The sequence below is a fragment of the Xenopus tropicalis genome, chromosome 6 (assembly GCF_000004195.4).
Source record: "Xenopus tropicalis strain Nigerian chromosome 6, UCB_Xtro_10.0, whole genome shotgun sequence".
Lineage (NCBI taxonomy): Eukaryota > Metazoa > Chordata > Amphibia > Anura > Pipidae > Xenopus > Xenopus tropicalis.
The window spans coordinates 55,727,406-55,748,762 of record NC_030682.2 but is presented as its reverse complement, the minus strand read 5'-3'; the positions used below and the strand labels follow the sequence as shown (position 1 = coordinate 55,748,762).

Here is a 21,357-nt window from a genome sequence, read left to right as displayed (position 1 = left end):
TGTGGCTGTATTTACATAGACCTTTCTGATAAAGCTTATTTAGTTTTTACCTTTCCTTCTCCTTTCACTGTAGTTGTAGCATGATTCTCCCTCTAAAAGGTGAAGCTCAGTTCTAGTCTTAGGTCTCTTGCATCTTACAGCATGATGCTTTGTCCATTTCACTGTTGGGATTGTGTTGAAAGTGTGATGAGAAGTGTTGTCATTTCACTACTTGGCATTTTGTGCTAAGGCCAAAAATTAAGTTTTGATCTCATCAGACCAGACAATGGGCCCGATTCACTAAAGTCCGAAATAAGGAGTGCTATTTATAGCATGCGTTAAAAATCTTATCACTTCTTATTTTTCGCTCGATTCACTAAAAGGACACTTGTCATAATTAAGAAGCGATGTTCTTGGCGTTATTTATCTTACGACGACATATTTTCAAGCAACGTGCTGCGTAATATGTTGTGCACTGCGTAATATATTGCTTGAAAATATGTCGTCGCAAGATAAATAACGCCAAGAACATCGCTTCTTAATTATGACAAGTGTCCTTTTAGTGAATCGAGCGAAAAATAAGAAGTGATAAGATTTTTAACGCATGCTATAAATAGCACTCCTTATTTCAGACTTTAGTGAATCGGGCCCAATATCTTTTCTTGTTTTCTGATCATCTTCCAGCACTTCACTATATCCCATGAGTTTATATTCTTTAATGTGCATCATAGACCCCAGTGAACCATAGGTTCATAGAGCAAATCCCATTTCTCTACTAGGAGAAACACACTGTACTCCTTAAAAGCCCTTTAAAAACTTAATTTTAAAGATTTCTATATTGCTACATTGTATTGCCTATAAAATTGGTTACTATATAAATATGTGTTCCATATTACATATATGTTAGACAAGTAATACAATGACACACTTTAGGCAATAGCAACATGTTCAATATTTTAAGCAATTGTTGTCTTTGTGAGGCACAATAGTCAGACAATATATCCAAAATACGAATTTCATACATGAGCAATCACATTCATGTGAACTGTCAGCTAATTTGCTATTGTAAAGAGTTAACAATCATCAGTATTAAAACAACAGGTATATTAATGCTAATTTTTTCATACAACTGAAAACACAGCTGGAGGTTTTTAATTGTTAGAATGAGAATTTAACAGTGATGGACATCCTACAGGGATGCAATAATTTGAATACATGCCTCCATTTATTTTGCATGGATGGGTCCTGTCAATTCATTTTTTTTATTATTCCAATTTCTAAAGAGATCTAGATCTAATTTGAAAAACCATGAAATGTGTGCTTATCATCATTTTCAGTAAAGTAAGGGGTATATTTATCATGCTGTGTAAAAAGTGGAGTGAAGCATTACCGGTTATCTTTCCCAGGGCAACCAATCAACAATTAGATTTCAACAGTTGGATAAACAAAGCAAAGCATCTTATTGGCTGCTATGAGCAACATCACTGGTAATGTTTTACACCACTTTTTATACAGCATGATAAATATAGCCAAATCTATCAACTATAACTCAAAACTTGAATTTTGTTAGGACAACTCCCATTGACTTCTGCACAAATTCACCAGCTTTTAGATGCCGAGTTTTTACATTCAAGTTTTTTTTTGTTTTTTTTTTTGCACTTAATAAATATCACACATTTATGTTTTGGAAACCTTTGTTTGAGTTTTAGGGCAAAAAAAAAAAAAACACATTAGAAACACAAATTTGAACATTAATAAATTGTTCCTTTAGAATGCTTTTTGGCCCACTTGATCCACCCAGCAGTATTCATTAGAAACTGACATTCCAATTAGTGTGTGACATAAATACCAATTTCATGCAGGCTACATTATTATTATTATTATTATTATAACATATTTTTTATGGTGCTATATAATAATTAAGTGTATGCATTGAACATACTATTTACATTCAAAAACAATAACTCATACAAGAGGTAAAGAGGCTTGCCAAACAGAGCTTACAATCTAAATCCTTAATAACTACATGAATATAATGTACAATATAGAACTAATCAGACTATCACAGAACATTTTGATTTAGAATATTTTTAAAAAGATATAGCTTTCATTACTCAAATTACAATATTTAATTCTGCCGCCTTTCATTCATTGGATTGTAGGTATATGTATAGGAGAAGTTAGGCATGATCACTGGGCCTTAAGTTAACTAAAAATCACAGCTTTAAAGCTAAAAAAATATCAGGAAGCTGGGATGTTATATAGATGAACTTTAGTGATGGGTGAAAAAATTCGGCAGGCATGGATTTGCGGTGAATTTCCACATTTCACCATTAGTGGATTATTTAGCGAAACGGGTGCCAAAATTCTTAAATAAAAATTCACAAAAAATTGTAGTGGGTCAAAAAATGACATGCGTCAAAAAAATTGCAGCGTGTGACAATTTTGTTTGGACACACAACATGTTCGCCATTTCACACATTTCTTGCCATTTCGCAAATTTTTTAAAAGATTAGCGAATTTTTCAGCGAAGCAAAACGGGACAAATTTGCTCATCACTAATGAACTCTTTTTAAAACACATATGTTTAAAATAGCAAGTAGGCTTATGTGTAAGGTGCAGTGTCAGGGGCTATTTTTCAAAACTGGGTAAATTTGCTTGTGGGCAGTAACCCATAGCAACCAATTAGTGATTGGGTTTTTTTCAGCAATTTGCATGAATGCAGCAACTGGATTGATTGCCATGAGATACTGCCCATGGGCAAATTTGCCCTGTGTTGATAAATGATCCCAAGTTTATTAACCCAAAGTACACGTTACTGGCTGGATAAAGACTGGAACCTATGTTATGATGAATATAAATGAATTACCAAAGAGACAAGTGACAACAAACAGATTAAGTATTAGATGCAAACTTTGTCTAAGTAAAATGCCACTGGCGGCCCATATATAAGACAGGAAGCATGCAAACAGTGCCTGCAGTCATTTATAGTTTCTGCTGCACTCTTTTACCACAATTTTACATACGTGAGATTAGAAAATAAACTAAGGATTAAAAGAAAAAAATGTTTTTTAGATAATTGTTTAGGACCATAATACTATCAACATGTTAATTCTTTTATTTTCTATACTTTTTCAGCAAACAGTACTTTTTGCTGTTACTGACTGGCAAATGCTACAGAATGATAGACATATTTATTGAAATCTGAGATCATCCACTTAAACCTAGCTATTTTTCCTAAATTTTCAGAAGCATGCTATGAAACATTTTGCAGAGCAGAAGCAATTATGATATTTACCGGATTGTTTTTTATTTCTGTAGTAATCATTATGACAACTATGAGATAATATAAGATATTATATTATAAGATATGCTGTAAAAACAATGTATTGCAATGTGTTATATTAAGCAGTTATTTCAAAATAAAGGCAATTTTAGGGCATATTGGTAGAGTATCTGGGTATAACTGGGCATGGTTGTTCAGGTGCTAAAATAATGTGATATTCCATCTGGGAATATTGAGAGTATGCTTATTTTTACTCAAACACCATTCTTCAGGCAAATAGGAAATCTCTTTTTTAAATCTTATTTATTATTAACAATTTTTTCAGGCTTCTTGTGCTCATCAGTAATGTGTTATTGAGTAAAATGCTAAAAATAAATAGTACACATGCATATGAATTGCGGTTGCTATATAATCTTATTTGTTTTGAACTTCACATATAATCCACCCACACTGGTGGGTGCAATTCAGGTAATAACAACATACATTATAATTGTTGTCGTTTTAAACTCTGGTTTGACCAAGGGCTATATTTATGATATTACTTAAGCAGGCTTACTATCATTTTTATCCCTAGCTTCAGCTATACTTAACATTTTAAAGTGATGATTTAACAGGGTTAAACAATGAGTGAGATCAGTATGCGCTTTAGAGTACAGAAAACACAGTTGGAGGCTTTTAATTGCTAGAATCAGGATTAAAAAAAAAATCTGGATCTGTATTTAGAAATTGGATTAATGAAGGGAATGTAAATGTAATAAACAACTCAAACCCTGTAAAAATCTTTATTTATACTGTTTACTTTTAAAAGTTTCTGTTTTTTTTGTGGTCTCATGTCTCAGTATTAGTGATGAGCAAGTTTTTGTTTGCCAGGCATGGATTCACAAAGAACTTCTGCATTTTACCATTGTCGAATTGTTTCGCAAAACTTCCATGAAAATTAGTTGCATGTCAAAAAAAAACGCAATCGCAACAAAATAGACGCAGGCGTGTCAAAATAGGTGCTTTTGCGGCAAAATGGGTGCGGTCGCATCAAGAGAGGCGTGGTTTCGTCAAAATGGGTGCAGTTGCGTCAAAAAAGTTGCCTGCGACAAAAAAGTTGTGGGCCACCCGCGTTTCATGAAATTTTCACCATTTTGCTAATTTTTTTGGTGCATGCTGCTGATAGATTGCAGTGAAACTTTACATGATTACAGTGGCTATAGAGGAAGCAGACCCCATGATCCAGCCCCCCCGTGACCACCGGGTCGGCTTACTCTATAGTTACATCACTGGTTTTAGTTGATATATAGTATATAGCAATGAGTGAAAAATATATATGTGCCATGAAACACAGGTTTTATCATAGTAACATAGTAACATAGTAAGTTGGGTTGAAAAAAGACATACGTCCATCAAGTTCAACCATAATGCCTATATATAACCTGCCTAACTACTAGTTGATCCAGAGGAAGGCAAAAAACCCCATCTGAAGCCTCTCTAATTTGCCGCAGAGGGGAAAAAGTTCCTTCCTGACTCCAAGATGGCAATCGGACCAGTCCCTGGATCAACTAGTACTAAGAGCTATCTCCCATAACCCTGTATTCCCTCACTTGCTAAGAATCCATCCAGCCCCTTCTTAAAGTTATATAATGTATCAGCCAGCACGACTGATTCGGGGAGGGAATTCCACAACTTCACAGCTCTCACTGTAAAAAATCCTTTCCGAATGTTTAAATGGAACCTCCCTTCTTCTAAACGGAGTGGGTGCCCTCGTGTCCGTTGGAAGGACCTACTGGTAAATAAAACATTAGAAAGGTTATTATATGATCCCTACATATAATACTATACTATACATAGTTATCATGTCACCTCTTAAGCGCCTCTTCTCCAGTGTAAACAGACCCAACCTGGCCAGTCTTTCTTCATAACTGAGACTTTCCATACCCTTTACCAGCTTAGTTGCCCTTCTCTGGACCCTCTCTAACTCAATAATGTCCCATTTGAGCACTGGAGACCAAAACTGAACAGCATATTCTAGATGGGGCCTTACCAGCGCTCTGTAAAGGGGAAGAATAACATCCTCCTGCCATGAATCTATGCCCCTTTTAATACAGCTCAAAACCTTGTTTGCCCTTGCAGCTGCTGCCTGGCATTGCTTGCTACAGCCAAGTTTATTATCTACAAGGACTCCAAGGTCCTTCTCCATTATGGATTTGCCTAGTGCAGTCCCATTAAGGGTATACGGGGCTTGCATATTTTTACATCCCAGGTGCATGACCTTACATTTATCCACATTAAATCTCATCTGCCACTTAGCTGCCCAGATTGCCAGTTGGTCAAGATCCTGCTGCAGGGATGTCACATCCTGGATAGAATTGACTGGTCTGCAGAGTTTTGTGTCATCTGCAAACACTGATACATTACTCATAATCATATCATATCAGTTTGGATTCACTGTCTTGGGTTTCAATCTTGGTGGTTAAGTACAAAAAAAAATACCTTATTACTTAAAAATCACATGATTTGCACAAAAAGGACCTATACATAACACTAGCTTATGGATCTAGTGATGAGTGAAGTTTTTGCCAGGCATAGATTTGCAGCGAATTTCCGCATTTCGCCATTGGCAAACTGTTTCGTGAAACTTTGACGCACATTGACAAATGCGTTTTGCTGATTTTTTGCTGTTTCGCAAATGTTGCTGTTGTTTGCCATATTTTTCCCTCATCTCTATATATATCAACTAAAACCAGTGATGTAACTATAGAGAAGCCGACCCAGTGGTCACGGGATCATGGGGTCTGCTTCCTCTATAGCCACTGTAATCATGTAAAGTTTCACTGCAATCTATCAGCAGCATGCACGCACACACACTTTCATTCTTTAAACATTTTTACTTTAAAAAAACATATTGTTTTACATAGAAATTCTAAGGTATAGTCAATCAAAACAGTTACAGCCTACAATACCACAACACCTTATTTCAAAAACTATGGGGCTGATTTACTAAGACACGAATTTGAATCCGAATTGGAAAAATTCCGATCGTATTTTTTGCGATTTTTTTCGGCGTCTTTGCGACTTTGCGGAAATTGTCGCGACTTTTTCGTTACCAATATGATTTTCACGAAAAAACCCGAGTTTTTCGTAGCCCTTACGATTCGCTCGTATCTTGTTGCGACTTTTTCGTATTGAGCGCTCGTAAGCGGCGGCCGAAACTTTCAGACTTTGCATGATTTTGGAAGCCTCCCATAGGACTCAATGGCACCCTGCAGCTCCAACCTGGCCCAAGAAAAGTCACCATACTGAAGCTTGAATGAATCCGAATGCTACGAAAAAAATCGCAACATTTTGCGCAACTTTCGGAATGGCTACGAAAAAGGCGCGACTTTTTGCGCACGTTTTAACGCTACGAAAAAATCGCCAGATTTTACACAACATTCGGATGGCAACGAAAAAGTCGCGATAATTTTCCGAAAAAATTGCCAAATACCGATCATTACGAAAAAAACGCAATCGGACGCATTCGGCCGTTTCGTGAGTAAGTAAATGGGCCCCTAAGTGTGCTTTCCATTGAACATTTAAATAGCATGTCACAAAGAAATTATTTTATGTGTAAATAGGTTTTCTGAAACCTCCTTTTTTTAACCTTGTAACTAGGTAAAAATTCAGCCCTCAGCACAAGCCTGAGGTAAACAGGCAGAAACCTTAAAATACCACTAATACTAAACTACGCCATCTAAAAGCTGTCAAGGTCATGTCGAAGTCAATGGGAGCTGTCCTAGGCAAATTGTAACAATCTTTATTTAATTCATGGTTTTAGAGGTTTTGGTTTTTTCATTTGTAAGTGCACAAAAATTCTTCCAAAACTAAGATTTCAAAGTTTTTTTCGTATTCTTATCTGTATTCATTCCACGTTTGTATTTGTTTGTGCTTTTTATATTTGGATCTTTTAATAAATCAACTTTCATGCCTTTTAATTTGTGAGGTTTTTCCATGGTAGAAAAAAAACACAAAAATTTGAATTTTTATGAACTTCTCTTTTTTAATTTTAAAATTCAAATAAACTCATTTCCGCAAATGTCTTACATTTACTAAAAAGAAATAATGCAAAAGGTGCAAATTTTTTACATTTTTGTACTGAAACCTCTACTTTTTTAAATTAAAAAAAAAAAAAAACATTCTAAAGCAAAAGAAGGATCCTCCAGGGAAGGGACATCTGCCATTGACTTCTACATTATCCCTGCAATTTTTAGCTGGTGAATTGTCGGATTTGGATTTTTAGCCATTTTAACGCATAGTAAATCTCGAATAAATGATGTTTTTTCCCTGCAACTTTTAGCACTAAAAAATCTGAGCATTAGTTATTGCCCCCATAGTGTTACCACTAGTGGTAGTGCATGCTTGATAACATACCACATTGTAGAAATGGTATCCTAGCAGAGGAGGAGTTCCAACTTTTCTTGCCCCTAGTATAAATCTATCATGCTCCATCTTAGGTATATTTTTTCCAATATTCCCAAGTAATACATATACCATGCCAATAAACATATTTAAAAAATACTGAATACATTATAACAAGAACTAAATATACCTATCGTACAACCAATAATGACATTTTACAAATATTTAATATTCTGTGTTGCAAAAAGTATTCCTTTTGGACTACAAATGTCTATCATCATTTTTTTAAATATATATTCATACCATTTGGCTTTCACAGCATTTTGCATGTGTAGCTATATGAGGCAGTGGCCTGCTAAGTATGCAACATGATTACTGTATAAGGTTGCCTTGTATTATAAATTGTTGGCAAAATGTGCCTTTAGAACAAATGATTTAAATCCAGCAATTATTCTTTCTAATTGCACGTTGACCTCAATGACAGATGGAGGATTGAATGTCCCTGCTGTTTATTTTTATGTACAGCAAGAACATTGATTTGCTGTATTAAGGATTTTTCAAAATCCTTTTTCCCTTTTGAAAGTTGTCAACAATTCTGAAGCTGCATCTCATATGTTGCAAAGATAGCCGTGGTAATTAAAAGTGGAAAACAAGTGTAATCTTCCTATTTTAATTGTGTTAATTACATGATAAAGTATGTTTTGGAGAACCTTGTGTAACAATTAGATAAAATATTTCAAGATGTGCAAATGTATAAATGTCTATTTTGGAGACTCTACTGTGCTATTATTATTGAACATGAGAGAAATCTGTCACTAACATATTTACCAGCTGGTAGGTCATGCTTATTGGCTCTACTTGCTATTAGTGGAGTTAGAAGTTTTTTTTATATATATAAATGGTTTCAATATTGAATAACAATGCATTTAAACATATTCTTCTATAAAATAATATCATGTTACAATATATTCTGTGAAACATAATATAGTATTGTAGCATGCCATACATTTAACCACAAATTAAGATTTTCTAGCTTATTATACAGGCCCCCAAAAGTGCTTTGTTCTCCATATTACATAGTTTTAAAGTGGACATAGCATCAAAAAGATGAGAAGGAAGGTGGCAAATATCATAGACGTGGTAGGAGTCATTCGTAAGTAACTATTTTAAATAAAAGAGCAAGGGAAGGAACAATCCATTCTATAGTTCTTATGTACTGTTCAGTTTGTTTTCAACAGCAGAAGTTTTTACCAAATAAAGCCTCCAGTTGATTGGTAGGATAAAAGCATGGAGGTACAGGGGTAACAAATGTGCAATTTTCTTTTATCTATACTTTATAATATATCATTTATATATAATTTGTCATACTGAACCACTGATTAGCACCAACCTCATGCTTCCTATTAGCCCAGAACAAGTTGCCAACTTGCCAAATATCAGGTCAGCAAATCAGTCATGGCACCAAAAGTTTTAGGCACTGCCCAGTGAATACAATCTGACTTTGTACCCCAGCCCAGTAGTCTTTAGATTCTGAATGTTGTGTTGAATAAGAGAGAATGAATGGCGCCACAAAAGAATCTACTCATTGGTTTAATGGCTAATAAGGAAGGAGTAGACTGGGAAACAGGCTTGAAGCATTTTGTGGCATACACAAGCATTTTAGCAAAAGCAGAGTGAAAACAACAAGGCAGAATGTAGACACTGGTGCAGGTAAGGTTAACAAAAATAACAGGTTTACTGGCACAGCAGAAAGAAGTCTAAGATTCAGAAAAAAGGGGGTAAACAAAGACCAGAGTCAAAGCAAAGTCCAAAGCTAGAGGAGCTCAAGGAAATGAGGTTCAGGAATGCCCCCCTAACATGTAAATGGACCTAAGAAAATGCATGATCAGGGTATATATAATGTAATCTCTGCTGGAAGGTCTCTCTAACGATGAACTGCACCTGTCAATTAATGCATAGGAGCTGGGATACAGACTGACAAATAAAAACCTCAACACAGTGAAAGCCTATGTCTCTAGCCTGCCTAGAGTAGTGATAAAGGCAAAGGGCCAGAATGTACAGAAGTTACAGGTTCAGACTCAGCAGAGGGCAATACAGGGAATAATTCCTTACAGAAAATAGTGCTACTGTTATATTATATTTGAAGTAAGCCCAAAGTGTGACTTTACCTTTGTATATTTTTCATGATAATGATGTGCAATAGAAATACAAATTTCCCAACATTCTGCTGAATTGCTAACCATACTTTTAGAAAAATGTTATCAAGATAAAGTCCATTACTAATTTGTCTCCTATGCTTGTCTTGATAATTTGAGTTTTTTTTTTTTAAATAATTCATTCTCAATAAAGCATTATGTTTTACTGCCAAAGGACATTTCTGGTGCCTTGGATATCTTTTGCTCATGAAAAGGGAACAGGCAGGGGAATTTCTGGCCCATGCAATGCAGGGACAGGACAAGCAAAAAGGGGCATAGAGACAGATCAAGGCAAGAGTTGAGAGTAGAGACAGGAGCAGGACAGAGTGGGTGTAGAGACATGACAGGAGAAGAACAGGACCAAGCAGGGCTGGAGCAGGAACAAGAGTTGTTTAGGAACAGGACCAAGCAGTACTGGCACAGGAGCAAGACTGGAGACTAAGGCAAGGACAGGACATAAAGGGAGAAAGCAAAAGGATCAAGAGCTAAGGGCTGGCCCTACTTGTCACGCTACCAGAATCTAATACTTGGGCCATAAAGTGACATAACAGGAGGGTTTAACTAGGGTGCAGCCAGCTCTGATTACTCTGATGCCCAGTTGCCTAGTGAGGCTGCTGTGTTGAGATGTTGAGTTACTATATTTAGCATATTTTTTGATAGATGTCAGATATCTGCCATTTTTAAGGCCATACAGTTTATTTCATACATTGGTGTTTCATGAGCACCTAGCATGGGTTGATTCTGCCCTCAGATTTTTAAAACATCAGAACATGTTATTGTATCACAGTATTGCTACTTGTTTACTGTTAGCATAACACCAATTCTGGAATGCTTAACGTTAATTGAGCTGACTGACGTTTATTCTAGAAAGCAGAACTCCTCGTATAAAATTAGCTAATCAAGTGTTCAATATTGCATAGTAATAGAAATATAGAAGACTGTATGAAAGACCAAAAGAAAACTGTAGTATTGTATCAGGTATATGATTTATTATCTGGAATTCTTTCAATAATGCCTTAAGGCTACTAAGAATATTCAACCACTGAATAAAAACCATATTGTTTTGCCTCCAGCAGAGATTAATGTTATCTTAGCTACCATCAAGTACAAAGTGTGGTCTTGTTATTGCATAGAGAAACAAATAATTACAAAGAATAAAAAATCTTTGCTTGGATAAAATGGGAGATGGTATTCTTGTATTCTTGTATTCTGGATAATACATTCTGCTGCTGAGATCAGTCCTTTATTCCATACTGTTTTTCCTAACATATATACTGCAAATATATTGCTGTGCACATACAAGCACACTTTGGAAATAATCTCTTCAGTCACATATACTGGAGTACATTAGGATCTCTTTCTTTAAAAAAATACAGCCGCTTTAAAATTAATTAGTTATAAAGAACTGTTACGAGTCCCCTGTATTGGGTATCCAAGAATTTCATCAGTGTTTTCCTTATAAATATTAGCTGCGTTTTACAGTCACCTAGTGGCACAAGATTCACATCAATAAAAACATATTCACATTTCTAAATCCTCTCATAAACAAGATAGGAAATAGCTTATGCAGGCCATGTGCACCCTAAAGGAATAATCCACTGATACAACAGCTTGCTGAATGTTACACTCTGCATTAGTTCAGCCATATGTTTTGTTATGTCCATATTATGTGGTTTAACTGTGATGCCTACAAGCAAACAAATATAACTCTTGTACTGGTGTCCTATTCCATGTATATTCAATAGTGATTTCACTTGTTGTGTCAGATATTAAGTACTGTTTGCACTGTTATGTCTTATCTGCAACACTCTAGGAGGGGTAATTAACTATTACTAGCAAATGTAATGCCCATTGGGCAATCATGAATTTTGTGTGTCAGTTTTAATATATTACTGAATGGCCATTGCTCATTGAAAGTAGCCTGCACCTGTATGTTAAAAGCTGGGATAGTGCCCAGTCCCGTTCACATAAGAATCCAAATAAAGCCAGTGTGTATTTTACTTTTGTACAGAAGCATGGGCACTCACAACATGATTAACATACATTCCAGATAATCCCAACACACCCTTACGGTTTGTGCAGTAGCACAAAAACTACCTGAATGCACATTACCCTTTATAAAACACCAATCTTGCCATTCACCCAGATGCACAGAAGTACAGATGCAGCATACGCTTCACCTATTTGATCAGCAGTCTTTGCTCTTCTAGAATGCACTCTACCCTACGGTGTACAGTAGTTAAATCAGATGCATTTCTCATACCCACTGATTGACTTGATTGATTGATTGATTGACTGATTGACTTAGTACACTCCCAGTATGTAGTTTGCCCACCAATCCAACCACTTGTGCTCTCCTAACAAGCACTTAACCTTCCTTTGCAACCATTCACAGCAGCCCAGGTAGTTTCAATGCTTTTTTTGGTCTACAATTTTGCACTCACTTTTCTAAATAGAACTTTTTCTAGAGGTCAGAAGTTTCTGTAAACTGCATTGCATTTTCTGCTCTAGAAGAGCACAGAATTTCCACTCTTTTTTTAATTACTCATTTAATCAAGAAATGTGAACAAAGACAAAGAAACACAAACAAGCCATTTTCAGGATAATACATGCTGTAACAGAAAAAAAACATCTAAGATATACCTTAGCATAGTAGGATATAAAATTGAATTTAATTAAATTGAATTAATGCTCACTTGCCATTGTCAACTTTATGGCTAGTCTTAACAGAGTCATGGGAACTGGTTGAACAACAGAGATAGAGAATGACTAGGATTTTCATTCTTTCCAAACTATTAAGGGACCAAAAATCTAGACATTCATTGGGTTAATAAATCTGTAAGAAGTAGCTTCCATTAAACATAGATCTTGCAATTCAGCAATAACTTCAAGAATTGTAGGAGGGGAAGTTTGAATCCAGTTTCTAGGTATTACACATCTAGCTGCAGCTAATAATATATTAAATGTTGAGAGGTGCTGAGCTTATTTGAAAAATTAGATGGATCCTACCATTGACGGTACGATAGCAGTTAGTGGATTTAAAACAATTTGTAGAAGACTATTAGAATTAAAATGTTGTTCAAATGGCTTTCCAAATTGGCAATCCCATAAATTGTGGAACAAGTTAGGTTGTAAAGAACCACGTTTATGGCAATGAGTAAACAAGCCCGCTGTTCTTAGAGTAATAGTTGAAACCTTTCTAGGCAAGATGATTTAGTCCATAGTGTTGGTCCCTCAAAGTTTCTTTGAGTATCAATTTGCCAAATATTTGATAAAGGCTACTAAATTCTCTGAAAAAATATCAGCGTTTAGATAAGAGGACAATTTCTCTGCTGTTTTTGAGAATAGGATTTAGCCATAGTTTGTGTCGAGTGAATGGTTTATAGACGTCTGCATTTGGTTTGAGTAGTGTTTTTTAAACCAGTGTGGGACATGGAAAGTATAGTTTTTCTTTATTGGGAATTCAAAATTTGTCTAAAAAATCATCCCAAATTTGTATTGTAGCTGTCACTGGGTAAAGCATGTCTTGTCTCTAGGTGGTTCGAGAAAGGAGGATGATTTTAACATGAAAGATTTTTGTTTTTCAGTATAAGTAAGTACAGCATTATTTGATAGTTGGATTTATAAAGTTTCTCTTTAGATATGGTTGAGTTTAATGTCAGGTGGTTGATGTTTCCATGGACAGTGCAGTAATTCTAATACATTGTGTTTGGATTTTGTTGTCAGCTCCAATAATGGATTGGTATATTTGCTGGCAGTAAAGACCCATTCAATAATTTATTGAGTCAGAGCTGACAAATTGAATGATCTATAATCAAGGACTGCCAGACCACCCCTGGATTTTTGACTTCTGAGTTTTGATCGAACAATTTTAGGAGACTTTCCATTCCATAGAGATTTTGTGAGAGCAGAGTCTAATACTTTAATGTAATTTTGTTTCAGAAGCAAAGGCAGGTTTATCATAGGATAAACACATTTTGGAAAAGCAAGTACTTTGGAAAAAATTATCCTACCTTAAAACTTTAGAGGTACATGTTTCCATCTATTGAAACATTTTATAATGTTTTTAATCATGGGAGGAAAATTCAGAATATAATCTGTCTAGATCAAAAAGTTTTATAAAGGAACAAAAGTTTTATAAAAGGCTGAGATTTTCCTATACCAAGAAAATTAAGTAGTTTGGTAGATGTTGAGCCATATATGTCCATAAATTCATTTTTTTGTATGTTAATTGTGTATCCTGAAATTGATCCATATTGAACAAGAATGGTAAATATGTCTTCTCATTAAGTTCTTTAACAATCAGAAGAATATAATCTGCAAAAGTGGTTAACGTATTTGATGTATTGTTTATTAATAGTCTAGGTAAATTCTTGACATCTAATTAAAGGTTCCAGAGCCAGACTGAAAAGTATTGGTGAGAGAGGAGAACCCTGTCTTGTTCCTCTTCACAAATGAAGTAGTCGAGACAATTCACCTGATGCAATAACTTAATGTCATGGTGGAAGAGTAGAGCAGATGTATCAGGTCTCCAAAAGGACATTTAAACCCAAAAGCTTTTAGAGATTCCTGTAAGTGATCCCAGTTGATTTTGTTGAAGGCTTTTTTTGGCATCTATTCCAACTAAGGCAACTGGAGCTCTGTTAGATTTGGTAGCATGTATGATATTGATCAATGATCTAGAATGGGCCAGTGAGACCATCTGGGCCACCTGTTATGAAATGTTTTAAAGAAGAAATTACAAGTCTAATCTCATCTTCACAGATGGGTAAATTCAAGATTTTCAATTCCTTAATTGATAGTTTAGGGAAATCTATTCTTAGGGAGCGCTGAAATAAATAATGAAAGCACGGAGGGACTGTGGAGCCAGCTGTGGCTCAGTTCCCTCCGTGCTGGTAAGGGGTTAACTTACCCAGTTAGTGTAGGCAGGGAAAGTTCAGCCTCCTCGCTCGCTCCTCCCCTTCCCCCTCCCCCTCTGTGCCTGCATCTCCCGCGCTGCTGCCCATTCGTCTTCTGGCTCCCACTGAGCGGCATCCCCCTTCCCCCCTCCCTGTTTAAGCACATTCACTTTATGAAATGTTATTATATAAGTGCTGTCGGTCAAGGATGTAAGTTTATTACAGCTCTGTTTCATGTAAAAAAAAAAAAAAAGTTATCATATCAATATATATATTTAATTTGTCACAGCAAATGGTGTGGGGTAGTCCTTGGCCATTTAAGCTCTGGGTTGTTTAATGGCTTCTAAATGCCCACTGCGTTCGCAGTGGCCGGCATTCGTTAACAAAACAGTTTAAGATGTTTGGAAACACATGGCAAGGACTATTTTTGAGGTTGTATTCTATAATAAAGCTGTGGCCGAACTCCACCCACACAACGGTGTCATTGTGTCTTTTGTCAGCTAGGTGCAACGGGGCAAGAGTGGGAAGGGAGGGAACAAGTCTCCACAGTCTTGGAAAAATTCAGCCCTGTCCTTTTTGTTGGAGTTGGCGTCTGAATAAAGGTCTTCATAGTAGCATCGAAATAGTTCAACTATTTTCACCGGATTATTTATGGAAACCCCTGACTCATTCTTGATAGCTTACATTTGGTTATGATTAGTCCAGGTTTTGGTAAGGTTAGTTAAAAAAGTTAGTTAAAAGGTTAGTTTAAAGTGGTAATAGAAATTAATTTCCACTCTTAAAGTTACCAGGAGTGACTTTTTGTGGCCCCTGTAAGCTGCAGAGGATTGCCACCTGAGACAAGATTCTCAACTTGCCTCATTGCAGCAGCACCCCTGTTTTTAGAGGACTAAAGTAAAGCAGACAGGGAAAGCAATGCATAGGGGAGTTAATAGTGCGAGGTTGAGGTTATAATTATAATGTATTGAGGATACTGAAGACAGCTAACTTGAAAGCTATGATCAGGTCTGAATGATTTGTATAAGTATAAAATATTTAAGGGAGGGTTGATAACATGGCCCACTGGATACATATAAAAGAATAGCATGAAATACATTATTTTGCACAATTTATCACATGATTAATTTAATTCCCCATGCTGATCATGGCAAGCCAAGGTAGGTGCCACAGCTTGACTACTGTAGACATAAAATGTGTTCCTCCTGCCAATTGATATTACTGCCAAGAGTAGCCTAGCAGGAACAAGCAACACTAGTCTACCTAAGCACTTTAGGTAGTGTGGCAAATGCCACCCTGACACAGATTGCATGGACCTTTATTTAATGAAAGAACTGCTATATTAATGCTACATAGCATTTGTAAGACAGACGACGCCAGAGAAAAATACCAGGAACTTTGGTTACTGGAAGCTTTAGTTGGTATATACGTATCAATAAATGTTCCCTATATATATATTGGCTAAATAGACCTGTCTCCATTTTTTAAGAAACGATTGAAGCAACTTTTTTGCAAGGCATGGATTCGCAGTGAATTTCCACATTTCGCCATGTCAATACTTCTGCAAAAGTTTGTGGTTGTGTAACAAAAAGCGCAGTTGCATCAAAATAGGCAATAGGTAGACACTTTTAGTACACCAGAAAGTATTCTAGATTTATAGCATGAGTACTGCTTATGGAACTATATATGAATAAATCATTGATTTGTAAATATTTTGGCATTCATCTTTTATGTTACATTACTAGTGATGAGCATATTTTTTTCGCCAGCCATGGATTCACAGCGAATCTCCGCATTTTACCATTGGCGATTTGTTTTGCAAAACTTCAGTGAAAATTCACAGTGGAAAAATTTGTTGCCGTCGAAAAAAAAGTCAAAATAGCCATGATTGCATTAAAATGGGCCGCATTTCCCAAACCTTTCGCTGTTTTGAGAATTTTTCTGTAGTTTTGCGAATATTTCAGCGAAACGAAACGGGACAGATTCGCTTATTACTATAAATTACAAGTGTTCCCTTTTTTTGTCATGTGAAATCTACTGGGCCCATTTGTTTAGTACCTTCCTCAGGACCTATTTTCTTCTGAATGTTTTTAGAATAACAAGGACTAAGAAACATTAAATAGTCAAGAAAAAAACCACTGAAAAAAACATACAGTATATGAAAAACATATAAGAAACATATATGATCTCACATTAGCTGCTATTTTAAGTCAAGAAGCAGAGAACCACCCTTTAATATAGTGAAACATGGGTGTTATTCAAACCTTTACTTTACTCTTTATTTTCCTCTTTTCTTAACAGGCATTCCCTGGAAATGTTAATTCAGACACTGTTGTTCGTCACGACTTGCAACATCCAGTAATTGCTCGTTATGTACGTATTGTTCCATTGGATTGGAATGAAGAAGGACAAATTGGGTTACGGACTGAACTTTATGGATGTCCATACTGTAAGCTAACAATTTTTTTTTTTTTCAATCTATCTATCTCTATTTATCATCTATCAATCATCTGCTGTAATCATAAATACTGTCCTTTTGCATTAGTTGCGAAAGTAATCCTGATACCTGGAGTAAGAATTAGACATTATGCACTAAATATTATTCTTTAATAAAGATTTTATTTTTACAATTATAATCTATTTCTATAGCATTATATAATACTAATAATATAAATCATTATATAATACTTTCATTCTTATTTGTGCATCAGGCTATAATATGCTATGGTTTGTCTATGTGTTATGATAGTGGGGGTTGACATATTGTATGGAATTGTATAGCATTGTTTTATGATACAGAGTGGAGCATCATTTATCGGTTGTTTGTATCACAATGATAAAATAAATTGTAGGAAACACAGAGTGGACTACTGGTAGAATGTATCATTAAGATCTTGCCATGAGGTACAGTATTCCATCTTTGATGTACAGTTGACAGTATTTATTAGTTCTGTCTTTGAAGGAGGAGTGGGTGCTTTTCACTTCCTAGATATTTGTAAGTTTGCAGAATTTAATATATATAGGATCAGGGATTTTCACCTTCCTTAGCTGAAGGCATGTCCATGTTCAAAACTGCTTTAGCTAGATTTGGGGGAATTATTTTGCTTATAATTTGATGAATTAGAGTAAAGCAGTTGGACTAAGCTAAATCCCAACCATATGTGTTTTGAGAATCTTATATTCCACAGCCTCTCCAGCAAAGCTTATTTGTCATCCCTGGGAATATTTTTGCAAGCTTGGTTGAAACATAATGCCATCTTTCTATCACTGTGTCAGTACTTCTTTCTAAAAAAAAAACTTACTGCAGCATCAAATAGCAAACTGAAACCTTTATTTCAGACTTTCTTAGTAATGGGTTATGGTAAGTCACTATGTGAAATTTTCTACGGCAGATTGTGCTTATTTAGCAATTTGTAAAAGTAAATAGACACACTTAAATGTACTATTTAAAAGTACACAACAAAACTGTATATATGGTAGGTTAATCTTTTTCCTAGTAATTTCTTCTCAAAGCAATGATTGGTAAAATAATAAAAATGAACCCACACAGCACAGGAGAACCAATAGGGTTAATAGGTAAAGCCTTAAACTTTCATGTGATCCATTAGGGGCCTGTTTTTATTCTATTGGTGTTACATTGGTTGACCTAATTTTCTGACATGCTGATATCTGCAGACGAACAAACTGTCTGAAAAATTATAATTTTAACTATATCCACAAAACTAATGGTAAGCCAATATCAACCTGCATATAGACTTTATCGATAAACCCTGAGAAGATACGCCCACTAGTCCATTATATGTGATACTTAAATATACACCCATTTGGTTTTATTTAATAAACTTCATAAATCCTGTGACCAAGTTATTCCACAAACTATGTAGTTAAACCATAGACAACTTGGTGAATAATTTGGTAGACTGAATTGTGGAACCCTAATTTATATGTATAACCATTGATAGCACCAGTGTTCAAAGGGGGCATTATTACAATGCCTTAAAGGAGAAGAAAAGGCTAAAACTAAGTAAACATTATCAGAAAGGTCTATGTAAATAAAACCATAAACACTGACAGAAAAGCTGCACTATTCTATCAAAAGAAACACAGGATTTATTTTCTTCTTTTATGTACACATGTTCTTCAGTATCTTCAGTACCTTCTCTCGGAAAAAACCTTCAGTGCATGGCACTAGTCTACACAGCTTGCTCCTCCTCCCTTCTCAACCCTCTCTGTTGTAATCTGAGCTACTAGCAGCCAAAGCTGCAACAGGGAAGTTACTGAGACCAAGCTAAAATGGCAGCTGCTATCTTAAACAAACAGAGAGAGCTTCTAAGGCTGTTAACTCAAGTATGGTAAAGCTTTCTGCAGAATAAATATAGTTTTCTAGTTTGCACTATTGTGGCTTATCTATTGGCAATAAAATGCCAAAATGCCTTTCCTTCTTCTTTAATACATAACAAGTAAAATGCATCATCTCTCTGTATGCTGCATGGGAAGAATGACGCACAAGTCACACAAGAAGAGGTAGTTCAGTCTAACACTTTACCACCTGTGAGAAGCCTGCAATAAAGTCTGCTGTCGTTCAATGTATGTATTTTGACATTGTTATGTCTCATAGTAAAGGCCTGGATTGGTCCCTGGCTGAGTATATGTCAGTCATGGGTACCATCTTTTCAAACAAATATTTTCATTCATATTTAACTGCAAAATCAAGTCATTCTCATGATACCACTAGAGTGAAAGCACCACCAGCATTCAAAAGTGACCAAAACATCAGTCAGAAAGCATAGGAACTGAGAAGTGGTCTGTGGTCACTACCTGCACAACCACTCCTTTATTGGGGATGTCTTGCTAATTGCACCTGTTGTCTATTCCATTTGCACAACAGCATGTGAAATTGATTGTCGATCAGTGTTGCTACCTAAGTGGACAGTTTGATTTCACAGAAGTGTGATTGACTTAGAGTTACATTGTGTTGTTTAAGTGTTCCCTTAATTTTTTTGAGCAGTGTATATTGACACATCTTCTTAACCAATCAGCTACCTGATCATATAGGTATTCAGGGCTGTATTTGTGTGCCGCTGCCAGTATGATGTCACTTGTACAGACATTGGATCACAGAGCATCGATTAAAGATTTATTTAATACAAATTCTTCTTTCAAGAATACATTACCCCCAGAGCCCTGTGTCCACAGTTAAACATTTATTGGAGGGAAGTGGTGGCACTATTATTGAGGGATAGGCAGGCTTGGTGATTTTGTGCACTTTAGTACAGGTATCAGACCCCTTATCCGGAAACCCGTTATCCAGAAAGCTCCGAATTACGGAAAGCCCGTCTCCCATAGACTCCATTATAATCAAATAATTCAGAATTTTAAAACTGATTTCCTTTTTCTATGTAGAAATAAAATGGTACCTTGGAATTGATCCCAACTAAGATATAAATAATCCTTATTGGATGCAAAACAATCCTATTGGGTTTAATTAATGTTTTATTGATTTTTTAGCAGACTTAAGGTGTTGAGATCCAAATTACGGAAAGACCCCTTATCCGGAATACCCTTGGTCCTGAGCATTCTGGATAACGGGTCCTATACCTGTATTACTTGCAATTCTGTCCAGGTCATAGTAAATGACCCTTATAGTTTGTGGTAACTGCTGTGTTGTGAAACAGCTGTCCCTGTTTCCTTCCTTCCTTAAACAACACACTGTAGCAAAAATAAGTAGGCAATACAATGCAGCTTTTAAAAGATGTGTTACTTTTACAAAGCAACATTACATTGTCATAGATTAATCTGAACTCATTTGTCATGGTAATGTTGAATTATTGCCTGGTAACTAAGATAATTAATATAAAATAGAATCACACACACTCATTTCCACAATTTATTTAGTCCCTTAAGCAATAAATCAAGAGCAGGGTCACTTATTCAGTCTACATGCTCTCTGGTTCCAAGAAATTATGAGTGGCCATACACAGACTGGAAATCATCCACATCAATTGTAGTTACCTCTTGGGTATTTTATGTAATTTTATATATCACATAACATTGCCACTGGTCCCAACTCATATCCATTTCCCAATCTATATTTCTTCGCCAACCCCAACCTTATTCCTCATTTCTTTCTAATCATATAAGACAGGTTCCCTTATCCAGAAAGCCTTGGGACTGAGTTTGGTGTTGGGTAAATGGTTCATTAACACTTATTAGCAACTGGTAAAAGGGTGCAAAGGGCAGCTGCTTTGTATTAATGTCAGCCACAATGAATATATGTTTGTATGCTCATAGCCACAATTTTGTGCTTCTTAGAAAGGAAAGCCCTGGAACTATAAGCGCAGGGGCTGCATGACCAAGGATCCAAATGACCAGCAGCCAGATTACACTGGTTTATGTGTAAAGATTGGCAGAATCAGGTGCAACCGTAATAAGGTCAGAAGGAAAGAGTTAAAGGAGCAGTTCAGTTTAAAAATGAAACTGGGTAAAATATTTATGAAAAATGTTTTCAATATTGTTAGCAAGGCAAAAATGTAATCTATAAGGGCTGGAGTGGGCAGATGTCTAACATAATGGCCAGAATACTGCTTTCTCCTTAACAGGTCTCTAAGCTGTTTTCAGT

At 35.8% G+C, this 21,357-nt stretch overlaps 1 protein-coding gene across 2 annotated transcripts in view; it reads left to right on the top strand.

The window, feature by feature from the left end:
- The window catches only part of cntnap2 (contactin associated protein 2), an 892,460-nt gene that overhangs the window by 391,578 nt on the left and 479,525 nt on the right, over window positions 1-21,357 (top strand). For both annotated transcript variants that reach the window (XM_031903464.1, NM_001079264.1), the window contains 1 exon segment: window positions 17,040-17,187. In XM_031903464.1, the coding sequence (XP_031759324.1) occupies window positions 17,040-17,187 (148 nt within the window).